This window comes from Mustela nivalis (genome assembly GCF_964662115.1).
Source record: "Mustela nivalis genome assembly, chromosome: 1".
Lineage (NCBI taxonomy): Eukaryota > Metazoa > Chordata > Mammalia > Carnivora > Mustelidae > Mustela > Mustela nivalis.
Window position 1 is genome coordinate 208,446,866 of NC_139020.1, and position 20,448 is coordinate 208,467,313.

The window sequence follows — 20,448 nt, forward strand, 5'->3', positions numbered from 1 at the left end:
AAAAGTTATCAGACACAGAGGAGGGGAGGCAGGCAAGGCCCCACGGCCCCACAGCTATCCAGCCTGCTTCCCTAAGTGCTGGGGGGTCAGGCTGCAGGAGTCCTCCTGCCCTCCAACCAGATCACTCCTTTTGATCCAGTAGCTCCTCTTCAAATCCCCCTCCTACAGGCAGCCTCCCTCTAGTGCAGCAATATAGTTCTAAATCGGGACGTTTGACTGGCAGCCTGGAATCTCTCTCTGTGACTAAATAAATTTTGGCCCATCGATGCAGTTGTGACCAAAGGCTGCTGCTTGCCAGTGTTTACCATAAAAAACAAAAAGATGGGGCGCCTGATTGGCTCAGTGGGTTAAGCCGCTGCCTTCGGCTCAGGTCATGATCTCAGGGTCCTGGGATCGAGTCCCATATCGGGCTCTCTGCTCAGCAGGGGCCTGCTTCCTTCCCTTCCCCTCTCTCTGCCTGCCTCTCTGCCTGCTGTGATCTCTCTCTGTCAAATAAATGAATAAAATCTTTAAAAAAAAAAAAAAAAAGATGCTCTGATAAGAGACACACTGAGATGTATTCCTGCCAAGAAATGGCATTTTATATTATGCTACAAATCTGAGTAAAAGTGTGAAACACACATGCATGAAACACACATGCAAACAGGATCGTAACTACTGACTCAGCCGTTAGAATACAAGATACATTCATAATCCTGAAGGCTCCAGGGTAGGTTTTTGCTCAATACCCTTTCATAATTTTTGAATTTCTGTGCCATGCAGAGGCATCATCTATTCAGAAATACGTCGATTTAAAAACTCATGGCCAAGAACTCAGGCTGAGGAGTTCCGAGTCTGCTGGAATATTCTCCGAATGCCATCTCAGTTAGCAATCTATGCCCTGGGGCCACAAGTCGTACTTGGTGGCAAGCTGCTCTAGGTCACTGATGGGAGTTTTAAAATCAGAATATTGTGCAGAGAAGACTGGCTTTCCGGCTCCTCTGCAAGGCCCAGAAGACCTGGTTACCCTGGGCCGGTCTCCTTATGTGGCCCAGGACCTGGGAGCCACACAGCAGCCACCCCTTTCCACAGGGGCGTACAGCTATGAAATGCCCCAGTCCCCACCAAGCCTGACAGTCTTCCCAGCATGCTGTGTTTCCTGAGAGCTGAGACTGATTCCTCAGCACCATGTTCCTATTAAAAAATGGGAAGCCCGAGACCAAGAGGGCTATGTGTGTGAAGAATGGAAGGGGTCCTATTTCTTGTGAGAGCACAGCCGACCCCACCCACAAGCGGCACAGAGTCGGCTCCCCTCCACCGCGACACCCAAACGGTCTGCGCCGGTGCTGCCTACCGTGGGGCGAGTAGACCCGCAGGTTGATGGGCACTGGGGAGATGCCTTTGTTGGTCCCCGTGACCCTGTCGGTCTCCGCTTCGATCTCCTGCCGGACTTCATCAAAGTCTGTAAACTTTTTGGACTTACAGTGCAAAAACTCAGCATATTCTGAAAAAGGAAGAAAGATGCTTGATATGAGAAAGAGAAGCCATCTCACTCGCGGGCAGGGAGCTGATGGCCTTCTGGGACAGGTGCCTTGTCAAGCAGAGAAAGTGAAGGGTCAGTCACAGTGGCTCCAGGAATTTGGGGAGCAACAGATTTATTCTCAGAGAAAGAGATCTGCAGGCGCACCCAGTCAGCCGGGCCTCCTCCCAGACCTCAGGGGATTCCTCAAGGAACAAAAACCAGCAAAGACCCTGTCCCCAGGGAGGGAACAGAAACTCTCGTGAGGTATTTTGTGAAACAACACGTCAGGACGCGCTATGAGGAAAACAAAACAAAAAACCAAGGAGTGGGTGTAACCAGCAGTTGTCACTTTCGGACGAACAGGACATTAGGGGAAATACGGGCACGTGTCACTGGACAGCAGGTGGGGTACGCGTGAGGAAGCTGCCTCATTGGTGGTCTCCGTTGAGACCAAGTCTGGAATCGTGAGGCGGAAACTCCCTCGCTGTGGGTCAAAGGAGACGCAGTGGGATCCTGGGCTGCTGGCACTGTCCAGCTCGCCAAGATGCCAGACGCATGTCCCTGAGACCCATCTGTCCCTCCTCCCCAAGCACCTGCACGATGTGGGGAACAGGGAGCCACCAAAGCCCATCTCACTGTCTCTCTTCCCCTCCTGGCCATTGGCAGGGCCCCCCACCTAGACATGAGGCCCTCAGGAGAAGAGCTTCTGGGCAAAGGAGGCCTTTCCATGCCTTCTGAGCCGAGTGACCCCGACAACTAGGACTTGGGCCCCTCAGCTCTGGGGTAGAGCAAGAACAGAACATGTTTGTCCTCAGGTGTAGGGACAGAGCCTACTGGTACTTGCTGTATAATTCTTCAACTTTCCCGTATGTTCCCATTTTTGCGGTCAGTGTTGGGGAGGGGGTACCCCGTAGGCTCAGAGACCACAGCTCTGCGGTAATGATTAAAAAAAAAAAAAAAAGACGGAAGTCAGACATGCTGGCAAACAGCCCAAAGGACCAGACCACTGCAGAGAGGCTGCGTCCTCTCTAAGAGGAAAGAACGAGAAATCGCCTCGGTGTCCACCAGGAGGAGACCTGGCTACACAAATCCCAGCACAGAAATGCCATCAGCTGCCTCAAGAGGGGACAGACATGGAGCCTGACAGAGGAGCCCCAGCAAGAATGGAATGCCAAGAGGCTCGCCACCCCGTCACTGTGACCTAACCAACCGCGGCCCACGTTCAGCCCCTGCGGGCTCCCGCCGAGCCCTGTGCGCGTGCCCGCGTGCTCCCACGGGCCCCTCAGGGGCGAGCACCGGGGCAGCATGCGTCTGTGCCGTGCAGGAGGAACCTGAGGCCCACAGAGGGGAAGCGACTTGGCCCAAGCTCAATGGCGGAGCTGCAATTCCGACTTCAGCTCATCTGTCTTCAGGTAGTGGCTCTTAGGTCATGTGGCCTTTGTGAGCTCTGCATCGCCCCACACCCCCCAAGGCTCTTAACCTCTCTGAACCCCTGCATCGGGGACCGGGGGGGACTCCGTGGGCTCAGATCACGGAGAACCACTTCCACCGTGGGCACTGGCCACTTGGGGACAGGGCAACGAGGACACCGCCAGCATGGGCACCCCCACCCCACCCCCACCAGCTGACCCAGTTCCCAAGGACAGTCACGCTCAAGCCCTCCACAGGGACAAGAGGAAACGCTTGGCTGCTCTTCCGGCAGCAGCCTCCAAAAATGGAACAGTCCCCCAACCCCCCACAGCATACCTCAGTTCTCATCCGGCTCGGGGCCCTGGGCTCAGCACCCGCAAGAGACCATCCCCCTTCCAGGAGCACAGCCACAGGACGCAGGCCCTCTGACTTGTACACTGCGCCGGGAGGCCTGGTGCCTAGAAGGCCCACTCCCAGCCCTTCCTCCCCCAGGGCCTGCCTGCCCGCTGCCTCTCGAAGGGAGCCTTTCTGAACTCCAGGCCGCCTGACCCTCAACCTATATCTTGGGGCTCCTCTCCCCACATCGGAGCCACGTCATCCTGGGATGGTGTTTATGGGACCACGACCTGCCGGCTCTGAGTCCAGTGCATGCTGGCCGTCGCCCCTTCTGCTGACCCCTTTGTCTTCAGGAGGTGTAGACGGTGCCAGAAAGAAGACAGCTTCTCCCCTGGGAACCGGGGGGGGGGGGGGACAGCACACCCTCTGTGCTTGAGAGGAAGGTTCAGGAGCCTGGCAGGCCCATCCCTCACTCCACACTGTACTAGGCTCCTGGTCACTTTGGAACCACGTGCCAGATTCCAGGGTTGATACTAATCTTCAAAAGCTCCCACCAAGGGGCACCTGGGTGGCTCAGTGGGTTAAGCTGCTGCCTTCGGCTCAGGTCATGATCTCAGGGTCCTGGAATCGAGTCCCGCATCGGGCTCCCTGCTCAAGCAGCAGGGAGCCTGCTTCTTCCTCTCTCTCTCTCTGCCTGCCTCCTGTCTGCCTACATGTGATCTCTCTCCTTCAAATAAATAAATAAAATCTTTAAAAAAAAAAAAAAAAAAAAAAAAAAAAAAGCTCCCACCAAGCCTGCCTTCCCCCGACAGCACCGACTCCCTTAAAGCCGGACCTCAGCCCTCCTTTCCTCAGAACCGTCCACAGCGCCCAACTCACCACCTCCCCCGAGCCCTGCAAAATGTCCTTCTCCCCAGCCTCTGACTTCAACTCACTCCCCTCCAGCCAGCCACTCGGGTCTTCTGCCCAGGACCTTTGCACTGGCTCTTCTGCCTCCAGGCTCTCTCCCTAACCTCCTTCAGGTTCAAGTGTCACCTTCTCCGTGAGGCATGCTCCGGCCCCCACCCAAGATAGCGAACCTCTTGAGTGTCTCTTCCTTCCCTGCCTTATGACTCTCCAAGCACTGGTCGCCTTCTGACAACACTGAACTCCTCATCCTGTGTTATTTTCCAGGTTCACCCTACAGGGCAGGGATCGCAATCACTCTGTGTCCCTGGGCTCCCTCTGGGTGCTTCTACTGACCTGCTCAATTACTGTACGTGTGACTGAACGACTATCAGAAAGACACTGTGGTCCCTGCCTCGGCTTCTCTAAGTGGGTCCAACACCAAGGCCACCAAGCTGAGTAGATGGGAGACTGGACTGGACAGGGACTGAGTCTGACAAGGCCACCTGCTGTTTTTTCCTCCCTCTCTCTCTCTCTCCCCCGGCTCCCTCCTTCCTTCCCAAGATCTTGACGCTAAAGGCCCAGTCCTGAACTGGGTTCCTGGTCTGGTCCAAGCGTGTCAAAGGAGGAGGTGCCACAGACACTCCAAAGAGACCCACACAGCAGAAGTCAGGGGTGGGGGGGACCTCCTGGAGGGACCAACCAGCCCAAGTCCAGCCCCAGCCCACCCCAGGGCGAGAAAGGCAGGCCAGGGCAGCAGTGGGCAGAGAGGCCGGGCCTGCATCCTCTCTGAGGTGGTGACTTCCCCTCATTGCCTGAGGATCCCCTGGCCTAGGGGCTCTGGGGAAGGAGGGGAGTCCCTGCGGACCAGGTCTGCCTCTGTGCCAGTCTCCTAGTGGAGAGAACAGAAACCCGAGAAGTAGACAGGAGCGACTTTGCCTGGGGCTCCACAGCCCTGTACGGGCTGGAATGCCCTGGAATGCTGATGATTTTTTAATGACCCCCTGTCGCAAAGAATAAGTCAGAGGCCTGAAGGCTGAGCTCAGAGCCTGTGATGCCTGGAGACTCCCTCTCAACTCCTTCCCAGCAGCCAAAGTGGAGGTGCCCGCAGCAGAGCTGCTCGGCACTGTCCCCAGCCTGACTGCTGCGTAACTGTCCCCTGCTGGTCACAGAGAACAAGGCCAGAGCCCCCCACCCCAACCTTCGGTCCCAGAGCCCAGTGGCAGCACTGACCGCCCCAGCCCTACCCCCAAGGCCAGCCTGCCCTCAGCCAGGCTCTTCCCCAGGAGGAAGGGCAGCCCTAGAGTTTCCAAGAGACCCAGCCCCAGGGCCTGGAGCACAGCAGGAATGAAGCAAGAAGCCGGGCCCTTGTCCAGCACTCGTGCTGCTGACCCAGAGGCGCCAGCCGCCCTCTCCCACCGCCAGGCTTCCCACGCACATCCTGACTGCGGGGCAGTAAATGCACTCGCAGTTTTTTTCTAGAAAGACATTCTGCCCTCCTTCCAGGACTTGTTCCCTCATCTCCTTCAGGTCTCAGCCCTAAACAGCCCTCGGAGGGGAGGCCCACCCTGACCACCCTGGTCCCTCCCCCCACCACACCCCTGTGGCCGGGTGTCCCTGCTAAGGCTGGAGCAGCAGGAGAGCAGACCTCGTTCTGGTCACTGCTCTCTCGGGCGCCTGGTAGCTAGTAGGTGCTTAATAAAAATTACTGAGTGACCTATTAATTCAAAGTCATAAGGTGTCGCAGCCTAAGACCACATCATCCTGAGTCCCAAGCAGGTCCCCACTGTGCTCTGGGCATCTTCCAGGCCCTTCGGGAAGGTGTCCTCAGAAGGGAGATGGCAAGCACGTGCTGCCACCTTCGGGGTAATGGGCAACCCGGGGCACAAGGAAACAGCCCCAAGATAGTGGCCGCAATTCCCTCAGGCCTGGCTTCCCAAGAAGTCCTTACGCCCTCCTGTTTCAAAGGAGCTGGAGGAGGCCCACAGGACACGGAAGGCACCCCCCCAACCTACAGGCAGAGCCAGGGACAGACCGAGCTGAAGCTGGGCTGGAACGACTGGCCTGGGAAGGGTGAGTCAGGCCCCACAACATCACGTGGGGAGGGGACAGGAAGGAGAGGGGCGGCATCCTAGCCACACCCAGCTCGGTGCCTCAATTCCCCTACAGGGAAATGGGACAACAGAGAACACAGCTGCGGGGCTGCTAGGAAATCGAATTCCTCCATGCGGCTGCCGGAATTCTACAAATAGCTTAGCTGCCAGTCAAAGAAATGCACAAGGCTGGCCCTGGGGTATCAGGGCTCTTCCTCGTTTTGTTTTTTTTTTTAATTTATTTATGTGACCGAGCGAGAGCGAGCTCAAGAGAGGGAACACAAGCAGGGGGAGTGGCAGAGGGAAAGGGAGAAGCAAGCTTCCCGCTGAGCAGGGAGCCTGATGCGAGGCTCAACCACAGGACCCCAGGATCACGACCTGAGCAGAAGGCAGACATTCAATGACTGAGCCACCCAGGTACCCCCCCAATTTTCTTGGGGGAGAGAGAGCGTGCATGCGCACTTGGGCCCAAGGGTGGGGCGGGGGGGGGGTAGTGGATGAAGGAGAGAAAGAATCCCAAGCGGACTCCAGCGGGAAGCCCAACTAGGAGATCCCAACTAGGAGATCGATCCCACGATCCCGAGATCACAATGAGCAGAAATCAAGAGTCAATCAAACACTTAAACCACCTGAGCCACCCAGGGGCACCAGCATCTCGGGGCTTTGCATGGAGGCGCCCTGCCCGGGTCTTCATGGACATTTCCCAGCCCTTCCGCGTTCTCAGTTCAGCAAGGAGAGGAACACCAAGCTGACTCCTGGCAGCAGGAGATGGGGTCCGGCTTCCCCTAACAGGGCGACGACAGGCATGCTCACCTGCGGTGGGAAGACACACCTGGGGACTCAGATATACTCGGGAGACCCTGAGTCCGAGCAAATGGGTCCGAACAAGAGGAACTCTGCAGAGGCTTTAGCCAATCGAGAAGAGGCAAAGCATGTGGCACCCCCGAGCCTGCTTGCTTCTCAGGCTCCCTCCGATTCGGGACAAGTCACGCAGACCTCCCATTCTAGGACACACTGCCACTGGGAAGGTGTCCTATCGTGATTTATAGTGAGAAATACATATTTGTATTTCTTCCCTCCATTTTTGACACAAGAGCTCCTAAAATCCTTGGAAAGCCCTAAGTGATAAGAGCAATAAAGGGGTCTTAACATTTCTAATAAGCCCCTTTCAGCCACACATCAGTTTATGCTAATGAGGAGACTTCTGGAAAGCACTTAAGGATGGGAGCTGCTTGCCAGGGGGACCAATTTACGTGATTAAAAGAGCTTTGAGCCCCTCCCTGCCCACCCCCACCTCAAGAGGGCTGGAGGTTGAATCAATCGCCAGTAGCCAGTGATTTTATCAGTCATGCCTGTGTAATGAGGGCTCATAAAAATCCCAAAAGGTCCGCGCTCAGAAAGCTTCCCAGCTGGAGAGCACGAGTCGGGCACTGGGAGAGGGGCGCCCCTTCCCCACACCCTACCCTACGCCCCTCTTCCCTCTGGCTGCTCCCGAGTTCTATCCTTTTTATGTTAACCACCGATCTAGGAAGTGAACGGTTTCCCTAAGCTCTGTGAGCCGCTCCAGTAAATGCACTGAGCCTGTGGAGGGGCCCTGGGAACCTCAGATCTGCAGCCAGGCAGTAAGGCGCTCAGGGGACACCCTGGACCCGCAGTGGGGGCAAAGGGTGACAGTCTAGTGGCCCTGAGCTCTTAACCTGGTCTGACACCATCTCCAGGCGAGCAGGCGGTGTCGGAACGGAGGTGACTGTGGGCCACGCAGTCCACGTCCACCGTGAACTGGAGAACTGCTTGGTAGTGTGGGAAAAACGTCACATACACCAGAGAAAGTGACAGCCCCAGCCCCTGCCTGGCATTCCATCCAGCCCCTGCCTGGCTTGCACCAGCTCCTGGCTGTTTTCTCATCAGGACACAAGGCCCTGCCCTGAGTGCTGTAGAGTCTACCGGCTTTACAGAAAAGGCCCCGCCAGGGCCAGGCTCCCGGGGAAAGGTGCCAGAGAAAGAGCTGTTGATAATCCCGCCCGCCCGCCCGCCCTGGACAGGCAGAGAAGAGGCGCGGCAGCAGCCCACAGGGGGTCAGGGTGCTGGGCGCCGGAGAAAGCTGTGGACAAAGCACATCAGGATTTGGGGAGAGAGAAATCATTAAGAAAATGTAAGAATAGGATGAGGTTACAGGGATGGGATGGGGGGGTGGGGGCGCTGGGCTCTCAGGAGAGGAGGACGAGGGTGGGCAGGGTGTTCCAGAGAGGGAGCGCAGTGAGGGCAAAGGCCTAGAGGCGTGAATGAACGAGCTGACCTTGAAGATGACACGAGGGAAGGTGGTGGCTGCAGCTAGGGACCAGGAGGAGGCGAGGTCCCAGGGGTCAGCAAGGCCCTGCTGGGGTCAGAAGGCTTTAAGGAAGCAGAGAGCCAAGCCCTGCCATCCCCTCTCTGGAGCCTGGGAACACCAGCCAAGGTCAAGGGCTCAGCAGGACACATTCCAGACAAGAACAGTCCCCACCACCCAGGGTTTACCAGGCCAAGGGGTGGTGCCTAGGGAGAAGCAAGGTTCACCCATGGACCATCAAACTTCCTGGTGGTCGTGGTTTTAGGTATTATAAAGATTTTAAGTAATATCTACACCCAATGTGGGGCTCAAACTTACAACCCCAAGATCAAGAACTGCATGCTCTACTAAGCCAGCCAGGTGCCCCATGCGGTCTTAGGTAATTTTTAAACTACCTAAGCAGATTAAAAGTAACAGCTCACTAAGAGCAGTGTGGACCAGAAGGCAGACATCACTGGGTGTCACAGGCATCAAGAGGACAAAGGCCCCTGGCAGAGCCACATTGTGGGATGCCAGACTGACTCCACAGGAGGCGGTAGCCACACCAAAGCTAGGGCCACAAGGGAGGTACTGCTCTCACCCCATTCTACAGATGAGGAAGCTGAGGCAGAGAGTGGGAAGCCACTTGCCCCAGGCCCCAGACCCTAGGGGTAGTGTGTGCTCCAGAGTCCTGCTCTCCAGAGTCAGCTGGACAAAAGTCTACTCTCTAGAAGCAATGCAGCCCCACGTAGCCCCTAGAAAGCCCCCCACCAATCACCATGTCCCTCACTGCGAGTAGCCTCCTCCCTCTTAGTGGGATGTCCCGCCTCCCACCCAGCTAGGGCACCTCTGCTGGTCATCGTCCTGGATCCCCCACCTCTAGGTCACTCTAGACTGCCCCTCACCCTCACAGCACTGCCCTGGGCCAGACTTCATCACCTCTTCCCTGGTGCGAGGCTACCCTCTCCCTGGCCTCTCTGCCTGTCCTCCTCTCACAGGGCAGCCAGTGGGCTGAGCCGGTCTTACCCCACCCATGTGCTCTTTGGGCTCTCATGTCTCATCCTTCACCAGACTGCCAGGCCATGTCACCTGCCTCCTGACCCTCCCCCCAGCCTCCCTTCACAGCTTCACACATGCTGCAGCCCCTGCCCAGAATGTTCTCCCTGGGCCCCTGGCCCAAAATCAATCTAATGGCCCATAGACACTCCCACACCCCCAGTCCTGCTGCCTTGCAGCCTGGCCATGGCAATCCCGTCTGCTGTCTCCCTGACATCCGGCAGAAGTCCAGCTTGGAACGGTCACGCGTCCGCTAGCAGCAACAAGACCGGAGATGACACGGTCAGCTGGAGAAGGAGGAAGGAGTATGTGTGCTGGGGGCACAGCAAGGGCCACCACCACCCGGGACACCGGGCCTCACATCCCACCTCCACCACCAGCCCAACAGGATGCAACCACAATTCTATCTCCACAGCTGCCACCCTGTCCCCACCTGCCCCCAGGCACCACTCCCACCTCTTTCAGTCCCCTGCCCTGGACGGGCTCCTATGGTGTCTCCCTCCAGCAGCCACAGGATCTGGACAAGTGACACATGGGCCTAAGGGTACACCCCACCAAGGGGTTTTAGGGCTGGGCTCTCACGATGACCCTCCTGTGTGCTCTTGGGCAAGTGGCTTCATCTCTGGAAGCTCCGGTTCCCTCCTCCGTAAAGTGGGGATGACGGGAACGGAGACCCCAGTGTTAGTCCAGTCAGGCACCAGGCTGAAGTGCACCCTTGGAGTTTCTGCCTTCAGTGCTCTTCGCATCTGCCACTCTCCGCTGGAAGGAGAGCTCCCCCTTCCCTGACACCAGCACACCTGTTCGCCCTGGCTCCAACATCACTTCTTTGGAAAAGCCCCAGGATGCCCCACCCTCTAGGATGAGTGTCCACACACACTCCAATCTGGGGGGGGGGGGGCAGGCCTGCCTGTCGCCCCGCTAGTCTCCCGCTTCTGTCCTCTGGCACCAATGGGAATGGGTAGGTGGCAGGTGGTGGCAGCAGCCTTGGTCCTGTCACTGCTGTGCCCTGGGCCTGGAGCAGCCTGTGGCATGCACTAAGTGCACAGTGGACCACAGCTGGTGACGGCCACCATGGAGATGATGGGGGAGCCCTCCCGCCATAACACAGCCTGCCACCTTCCACTGCAAGAAAGCCAGCAGACCTGTTCTCCCAGCAGGCCATCTGGAACAAGCCATCAGAAAGCACAAAACCACACCCCCTGCCTCAGCAACGCACAGGGAGGACCTGGAGTGTGCCAGGCACCGAGCTGCGGGTTGGACCTATTGAATAACGTGGTCCTCATGGCAACCAACAAAGTCAGCGCTATTATTATCTTCACTGTCCAGACAGGAAACACATCGTGAGCAGCCGTCCCTCCCCAGGGGCCATGAGGCCAGTAAGCTGCAGAGTCACTATCTGAACCCAGGCAGTCTTGAGCTCCCAGGGCCGACCCACCAGGGCAGAGGCTTTCCCTTGTGTGGCCCTGGGTCAGAAGCACGCCCATCAGCATCAGCTGGGAACTCATTAAAAATGCACATGCTCAGCCCCCTCCCACCCCAGGCCTTCGATCAACCCGCTGAATGGAAAGCGGAAACCCACTGGGCCAAGCCTTCTGTGACTCTCGGACCGATGCACTGTCATCTGAAAGCCCCGGCTCTGCTACCGCCAGTCTTGGCCCAGCTGATTGGACGCTTACTGACTCGCCTGTGGCCTATGACACGGCAAGGCTCACAAGGAAGAAGTGTGGGCCAATCGGCTACGGCCTCTCACCGGAGTCACGCCCCCTCGCAGGTGGGCTGGGCGGAGTCAGAGGATGAAAATGAGAGCACGTGACTGGAACACCACACAGGGGAGGGACTGAGATCTGACTGGGTGACGCCCATCCTGTGTGGGGCGCCCGGCGTAAAGGAAGGTGGCCTCGTTAAGCTTCAGTTAAGCTTCAGTTTACCGGTAAAATGGGGGTGTGTCAGCTGCCTTCCTAGCACGGGTGTGTCGAACCGGGCCGTGCGGTAAGCCTGGTGCCCTCTGAACACTGACCCAACCAAGGCCAATATTCCAAGCACGGAGGCCACTCGGGGCTCTGGAGGGGGCTCTGGAGGGGGCTCTGGAGGGGGCTCTGGAGGGGGCTCTGGAGGGAGGCAAGGCCATGCCCCCGAGAGCTCCCCAGTCCCCTTCTAGCTTCTGACCCGAGGTGCTTCTATCCACAGGGTAGCCAGCAAACGTGGCGACTAGCGGCCTGGTCACAATGGAGGATATGAGGCGTGGGTGTTCACTGAACTGTGCTTCAACTGTGCTACCCACATGGAGACCATGAATTCAAGAAGACCTCAGCAGGTTTTATGCTGGAAGACATGCCCACCTCATGCCAGACTTGTGTGGAAAGAACAGAAACGCGGCCACGCAGGCGAAGACAGAAAAAAAATCTACACCGGCCATTCTATATTCAGTGGATGGGCCTCTCCCCAAAGCCAACATCGTCATCAAAACAGACACAGAGGTGATGCTGCTCTAAGGAAAAGAGGAGACAGGACAACGGAGTGTAGGAGGGACTGATCAGAGCGGCTGGAAAACTAGCCGGGGGAGATATCTCGGGGGACAACTGGCAACGTGAGTATGGCCTGGGCATCAGATACCAGGCAGAAATGATTACTTTCCTTGGGTGAGGCTCTATGACTGTAGGAAGGTGTCCTTAGTGCAAGCGGAGGCTCACTGAAGTATTCTGGGTTGACATGTCACAATGTCTGCTACTGATTTTAAAAGCGTTCAGCGAAAATGTGTTATCCACAGGGTAGCCAGCAAACGTGGCGACTAGCGGCCTGGTCACAATGGAGGATATGAGGCGTGGGTGTTCACCGAACTGTGCTTCAACTGTGCTGCCCACATGGAGACCATGAATTCAAGCCCAAATGACAGCCCAAGACCCTGGACGCCGCCATTGGCCCCCTCACTCCTGCCGGGCGCCGCGTCCACACTCATTTCCTGCTGCAGCGGCGAGCTGTCCCACTGTACCTGTTTTTGAGAAGATGAGCTGCAGAATGAGAGGTCGCCGGGTGACGATTCCTGAACCTCGGGGAAGGAAGTCCCTGTGGGAGGGGAAAAGGACAGAAGTTACTCACGAGGCTGGCTTGCAAGGCAGGAAGTGTGACCACACATGTGGGGCAATCGCGTCTTGCGAGTGGGGCAACATCAGCAAAGACACCAGTCCCAGCCCGGCACTGGGAGACGCTCTGACCACGGAGGGTCCTGAAGCCACAAGGGGCAGAGGAGGGACTGGAATGAAGGCTGCCGATGAGTGGTACTGTGTCCCTCTGGCTGGCAGCGCTCTAGCCCCAGCCTGCCCAAAGAGCTCTTTCACGGACAGATATTTGAACAATGTCCCCCACACCTCAAAGAGATCTGTACATTTCCAATGTGCATGTTATACATTGATATAATGCCATATGTATGATAGAAAGATGAAGTCAAAGTAGTTGATGACAAAATACGATGTTTCATGTCCCAAAAAGACCAATCAATATAGGCAGCAAGTAGATCAGTGCTTGATCAGGGGTGGGAAACGAGGAGAGAGATTTCTGGGATGCTGGACACGTTCTAAAACTTGATTGTGGTGGTCAACTTACTAATAACTTACTGTAAATTTACTAAAAATATCACTGCATTTGAAACGGGTAGATTTCCTAATACAGAAACAATCCCTCGATAAAACAGTGAAATAAAAAATGTATCCTGTATATTTCACTACAGAAATAGGCACCATCCACACCTGCTCACATTAGCAATGTGGATGCCTGCCAAGTAGGGCGACCAGAAGGCACTCTGGACCAGTGAGAAAGGAAAGTCAAAGAGCAGGGATCCAGGGGAGCACTGGAGTAGAAGGGGGACTTTCAGAGATCATTAAAGCCATGCAGAGGATTCTTGTGTTGTCACGTAAAAATGGAGAAAGGATCTAGGTTCGGAGAATTTCAAACAAGGAGTGTGCTTAGATAAATATTTAGGTCATCTGCAATCTGGGCAGGACACAGGCCAAGTGGTACGGGGCATCCCCCCTGGGATGGTCAGAGAAGGCTCCTCAGAGAAGCAGAAACAAGAAATGAGCCACATGCAGGGCTGCGGAACGGCAGGGCAGGGAAACAGCAAGGAGGCCCCCAGCTCACCAGGCCTTAAAAGTCCCCTCTTCATCAAGACCCTCGCCAGAGGGGGCAGCCCAGTGTCTCCAGAAGAGCAAAGCCACTTCGAGGCAGATGCCAGGCTCTCCCAGGGCAGGGCAGGCCCACCGGTGGCTGTTAACCTCATGTGTTAACCACACATGGCCTTGGCCCTAGTCCCAGGCCCCCTGACCCCCTGGCTCAGAGGCAAAGACCTGAGAGGCAGGGACAGGAGACCCCTCGCATATCAGAGACACGGCATCCTCCATCAGTGCAGGTCCTCCAACACAGAATCAGCGACAGCGCCAGTGACAGTGTGCGTGTCTTTTGCCAGAATCTCCCACTCTGCCTCTTTGATGCAACCCAACGGGTCCGTGATGGAACGATACAGAAACATGGGAACACATCCCTCCCGCGCCACGTGTGTGAGCGACACAGGATCCTTTTTCCTGCTGACCCATGTTCGGGGACATGGATGGGACACAGTTTGCTTATCCGTTCTCTCGCTAACGGGACATCTGGGGTCTTTCCAGTTCGGGGGCATTACAAATACAGCTGCTGTGAACATTTGCACACGTGCCTCTCGTAGACACACACCCCCATTTCTCCTGCTGAGTCAGAGGGTGGACCTGAACAGGCAAAACTTGTCTCTGGAGATAGAAATCAGAGCAGTTGGTTCCCTTTGGAGAACTGATTAGAAGGGGCACGAGGAACTTTCTGGGATGACAACATCCTCTATCTTGATCTGTCCGGTGGTTTCCTGAGTGTATGCATTTATTTTAAAAAGAATTAAAAAAACAAAACAAGGTCACTAGGCGTCAGGGAGTGGTGGGACTGTGAACTGAAATTCACGGGGTCTGTCCTCTGACCCCAGTTCACCGGGCCTCTGGGCCTGCACATCTGACTCAAAAGCCGCTGGCATCTCCCCAGCCGGGGCCTAGCCTTCGGCCACTGGTATCGGCACACACTGTCCTGTGACTGTTCTGGGCGTGGCTGGGGGGCCAGGCACCATGAGCACAATGGTAACTGGACAGACACCCGACAATGAGAGCTTCAGCAGGACACGAGGACCAGCACGCCGCCCGAGAGAGCCCTGAGCGCTCTGGGCACATGCAGCGGAGGCAGCCTTCTGGGGCGGGGACTTGGTGGGGAGCGGGAAGGATGACCGGGGGTGCAGCCTAGACAGAGGAGGCGCGGCCCGAGGGGGAGAAGGCTGAAGGATGGGGCTGGGCAAGCGCACAGGGCCTTGCACACCAGTCCAGGAGCACCAGGAGCCCCGGGACTCCTCTGACTGTTTCCAGAAGTTCTCAGACTGCTGAGTGGAAAGAGAAGCAACACCACCCGCAGCCTGGACAGTCCCCCACAAGAGCAGCTCCCCAGAAATTCCCAAGAGTCTCGGTGAGGAGGGGCCTGTCCGGCTGTGCCCCGAGGCCCACCCAGAGGGTTTTCTGACGCGGGGCAGTGGGGGAGCTCTCTTGGGGCTTCCCTCCCCTGGGAAGAAAACCAGGCCCGGGCCTGGCCGCATGGTCCTCCTCCCGGGTTCCTCCCGGGTTTCCTCTAAAGCAAAGACCAGGGATCCAAGCCTTCCTCCTGAAGTCACTCGATCCATCCCACATTTCACAGGGTCCTCTGCCTGCCCATCCCACCACCCCCATCCCACCCCTGCACTGCTTTCCAGCCTCTGGAAATGACTGCAAACGACTTCACCTGGCCTGGTCACTACTGGATCTCCAGCACCTAGAACAGTGCCTGGTGTACAGCAGGTGCTCATGAAATGTTTGGTGAGTGACCCGGAGGAATATGGGCTCTGGAGCCAGACAGCCTGGGTTCAAAGCCCAGCAGGGAGGGGAAGGCACAACAGGAGGTGGCACCAGGGGGGCAGATCAGAAGCCCCAGCTGTTTATTTACTGTTGTTTGAACAGAGCCTAAGATCCCACCAGGAACCCTTGGCTTCCAGCCCCCCACATGGGCGGGGTTGCCTGCCTGAGGGAACAATGGAGGTTTAAAACCCAGGCTGACGAGTGGGGAGGTGGAGGCCTTCCGGGGGAGGGGAAAAAAACAGATAAGCCAGCAGAGGATGAGTCAGAGCTAGCAAGAGCCCAGGTCACCCCTCACCTGGGCGGCATGATGGCAGGAGCCTCAACAAGTGCCTGAGGCTGGGATCCCTTCCTCTTCACCATATCCTCGTGGGGGTCACTCAAAGCCTCAGTGTGACCAGGAGACCTCAGCACAGCACCATTTACAGGAAGAGCCCTCAGCAGGAGACCCATGCTCAAGGGACCTGTCTGTACCCAACTCACTCTCTCAGGCCGACAAGAGCCTAGACTAGACGGGGAGCACTGGCTGTCCCCAGCCCAGCTCTAAGCCCATCTCTGCCAACATCTCAGCAGACCGTCTAGCAACACCAAAAGAACGATACCAGGGCCAGGTAGGCAAACTAAGGCTCGGAGTTTCAGGGCGTGCCCAGGCAACCCAGTAAGGAAGGAGCAGAGCTGTGATGGGAACACAAGTGGGATGTCAATGAGGCAGGCCCCCCCAATCACCCTCATGCCCCCCAGGGGCTCCGCTGTGGTTCTGCTAGAACAGAGGCAGAGTTCACCGCTCGGCCTCTGGAGCCTCACCAACCAGTCCACATGCCCCACGGTCCCCACCCAGTGCCTGCCTCATTACCACCCATCTGGATGCCATCCAACAGTAACCACTGGTCACCCAGAGCCCAGCCCACACTCAGTGGCCCCAGGCAGGTGCCAGTGTATCTTTGGGGTCACAGCGAGGGGCAGGCAGGCTGACTGAGACTGCAGACCCAGGGCTCCATCCAGCCGTCACCACCCACCCCGCCCTGCAGCAAGCCCCGCTAGCTCCACCTGCACAGCGAGCATGAACCCACCCCCTTCTCTGCACATCCAAGGCCATCACACAAGCCACCCATGCTTGCCTGGACCAGCGCAGCTGCTGACTCTCTGGCTACTCTCCAGCTACCCACCCTCACCCCCAGAGACCCCACAGGGTGCCTGTGGATGCCACGTCAGAGCATGCCCCCCTCTGCTCAGAGACTTCCCAAGGCTCCCACATCCCTCAGGGTAAAACCTCAAGTCCTCTCTGAGGCCCACAAGGCCCCGCACGACCTGCCAGTCACCACCCCAGCCCTGTCCCCCACTCACTCAGCTCCCGCTATACTGTTCTCTGCCATGTTCCCCCCAAAAAAGGTAGGTTCCTGCCTCAGGGCCTTTGCACTGGCTACTCCCTCAGCAACTCTCTCCCTGCAATATCCACAGAGCCAACTAGCAACTCCTGACTACCTCTTCCGCACCCACTGCTCGGCACCCCCAATTATGAGGTCTTGCTCTGTTATAAGCCATTGGCTCAATTCTCCATTCTTCTCATGACTGGCACCTTCCAATTTACTCATTTGTCCATAGAGTGGTGGTCTGTCCCTTCCCCCCTTGCCCATTAGAGGAGCAACCTCATGGGAGCTTGGTCCTCTGCCTGGCATGTTCTCCAGTCTCTCCTCAGCTCTCAACAGCGAGCCAGGCAGGAGGCAGGTGACCAATGTCTGTGGGATGCGGGACCAAATGTGCCACTGTCCAATGAGACTGAGGCTCAGAAGGGGGGTGGGCCGTCCTGTTGACTTTGCCAATTCCACTCCAGGTGCCTCCCCTTCACAAATCCCCAGCAGCCTCCTCCCTGCTCAGCAATCCTGAGGTTCCAGAATCTGCCCCACCCTTGGCTCTCGGCCATAGGGTCACCTGCTCCAAGGTCTCATCTGGAGGCCAGGCCAGGAGAAGAAGTGGCCCATGGAGATGAGCAGCCGTGGCTCCTAGGCCTCTTAGACCAGAATTGGAATCAATCCAGGCACTCCCAACTCTTTTCGGGACTATCTGTGCAGGTCTGGTCACCTTTCTTTCTTTCTTTTTTTTAAAGATTTTATTTATTTGAGAGGGAGAGAATGAGAGAGAGAGAGCAGGAGAGGGGGGAGGATCAGAGGGAGAAGCGGACTCCCCGCTGGGCAGGGAGCCCCATGCAGGACTCGATCCCAGGACTCCAGGATCACCACCTGAGCCGAAGGCAGTCGCTTAACCAACTGAGCCACCCAGGCGCCCATGTCTGGGCACCTTTCTGTGCCTCAGTTTCCTCATTTGTAAAGTGGGGATAATGTCACCTGCCTCAGATGGTAGTTGGAAGGGTTTGCAAAGTTCTTGCCATGTTACCCAAAAGAAACCATTTGCCCTATAAAATCAAGGGAAAGCGACACGATAAGAATCTGACCATGACCCTCCTCGGCTCCAAAGGGCTCCTGATGGCCTCCAAGGCCCTGAGAAATTGCCCTATCACCTCCCTACCCTCACCGCCACCCTCACTCACTCCCTCAACCACACTGCTGGTCAAGGTACAGCAGCCAGGCCAAAACTACTTTTGCTGCAGGACCTTTGCACGTACTCATCACCTGCCTGGAATGACCATCTCCTCTGAGCCTTTCCACAATCTTGGCTTCCTCTGGTCACTCAGAACTCAATTCAGATGTCAACTCTTTTGAGAGTCTTAACTGTCCCTTGCTGACACCCCCACCCCACATCACCCTGTTTTCAATCTCCTCCATGGGTCTAAGGATGGCCTCTCCCGGGGCACCTGGGCAGCTTAGTGGGTAAGCCTCTGCCTTTGGTTCAGGTCATGGTCTCAGGGTCCTGGGATTGAGCCCTGCACCAAGCTCTCTGCTCCATGGGGGCCCTCCTTCCCCCACCCCCCGCTTGCCTCTCTGCCTACTTGAGATCTCTGTCAAATAAATAAAATCTTAAAAGAAAAAAGGTTAGCCTCTCCCTGTGGCAGTACTTTCCAGAGTGAAATCTGTTAACCACCTAGATGTCCACTGGCATGGCACTGGCTAAATCAATCTTGGAGCTGGCCCAAGACGCAATCCAGGCCCACAGTGCCGAAAGCAAAGTGTGATGCACAGAACTGACTGTGTCCTCCAAACTTCTTTTTTAATGCCTGTGCACATTCCTGCCTGTGTGGGGACAACAAACTTGGAGGGGACACGGAGCCTTAATGGAAGTCATGTATGGAAGGCAAGTGGAAAAACTTTGTGTTTTAAGTTTCCAACATGACGTGAATTTCAGTCTTCCATAACTTTTTTTTACAACTTTTGTAACAGGTAAACGTTAATTCTGGGGGCGCCTGGGTGGCTCAGTAAGTACTTGTCTGCCTTTGGCTCAGGTCATGGTCCCGGGATTCTAGGATCAAGCCCCACATTGGGCTCCTTGCTCAGTGGGGAGCCTGCTTTTCCTTCTCCCTCTGCTGCTCCCCCTGCTTGTGCACTCTCTCCCTCATAAATAAATACAATCTTTAAAGGTATATATTAATTTTTAACTTTTCAGTTGTACTGAGAAGCACCAAAGCAACCTATTGGCCAAGAAGAATTTTCACAGTTAACAGAAAAACCACTGGCAGTTAGGGACCCAGGCTCTTGAGTCTGCCCTCCTGGGGGTCACCTGAGCATCCTCACTGCTCACCCTGCAGCAGAAAGCCTGGATGACACAGCCATCCCAGCGGCATGCCGGCTGTGTGACCTTGGCAACAAGGTCACTCACATCCTGGGCCCAGCCTCATCTATAAAATGGGGTGTGGCGGGGACAGGAGAAGACAGAGCAGGTGCTGGGGCGTCAGTGAGTCCCACTGCATCTCTAGGGCCTGGTTGGCCACACATGGATCCCTAGTTCTGCGCATGTCACCGGGCAGGGGGCCCAACTGAGCCAGACGGAGGCTGCTGGTAAAAAGAAAAGAAAGCCAGGCAGTGCCCCACCACACTCCCAGCATCCCAGAACCATCTTCCTTGCAGGCTCCTTCTCCAAGGAGAATGGGTGTACGTCCTCCCCAGTCCCCTCGCTAGAGCCTCTCCCAGATGTCTTCCAAACAGAGGGTGTCACGCAAGACAGGATGGCCTTACCACCCTTTCTCTGGCCATCCCTTTCTCACCCCCAACAGCCGATCTATCAGCGAATCCTGCCTTCAACACACCCGAAGATATCCCCGTCCCATGCTCGGTCCCAAACCCTTTAGGCTGAGTCCCCTGGGTGCCGGTCAGCCCTCTGTGTCCCAACCCTGCTCTGCCCCGTGTTTCCAGCCCGGCAGCCAGAGAGAGCTTTGCGAACCACAAGTCAGATCACGCTGCCACATGCTTAAAACCCACCAGCAAACCTGGGACAAAACCAACATCCTTCCTGCAGCCCGCAAGGCCCAAAGCTAGAGCCCCATCACCTCCCTGCCGTTCTCTGCTGGCTCCCCCAGTTCCCGCCTCCGCGCCCCGCGGACATCTGACTTCAGTCTCCTTCTGGGTTCCTTTGCCTCCAGATGCCCCTACAGCGCCCGCCACTCTTTCTTTGGACACTGGCTGAATGGCACCTGCAGGGAGAGGTCCCCTGAGCGCTTCGCCAGGCTGGGCTCTGGCCCCTCTCCATGCTTCCTTCCTGCAAGCGGGTCCCATTCTAAACCGTCTGCTTTGTTCACGGCCTGCTCCCCTGCACCCGGCACCGCGCCTGGCACACGACACGTGCTGAGAAGCGCATGTAAGAGGGGCTAGCGTCTCCAGGCTGCACACAACACAGCACATAGCTCTGTGCACAAGAGTCTCTGTTCCGCCTTCACAGGGGCAAGCACCAACCCCACTTCTCAGATGGAGAAACTGAATCTAGAGAGCTTTTATCACCTAGGTCAAAGCCTCCTCAGCTAACAGCAATCCCTCC

General features: G+C 56.6%; 1 protein-coding gene across 10 annotated transcripts in view; it reads right to left on the reverse strand.

Moving 5' to 3' along the window:
• Positions 1-20,448, reverse strand: part of DNM2 (dynamin 2) — an 82,012-nt gene that overhangs the window by 41,301 nt on the left and 20,263 nt on the right. For all 10 annotated transcript variants that reach the window (XM_082731338.1, XM_082731346.1, XM_082731345.1 and 7 more), the window contains exons 2-3: positions 12,576-12,649; positions 1,334-1,483 (exon numbers count right to left, since the gene is read on the reverse strand). In XM_082731338.1, the coding sequence (XP_082587464.1) occupies positions 1,334-1,483; positions 12,576-12,649 (224 nt within the window). The remainder of the gene's footprint in view (positions 1-1,333; positions 1,484-12,575; positions 12,650-20,448) is intronic.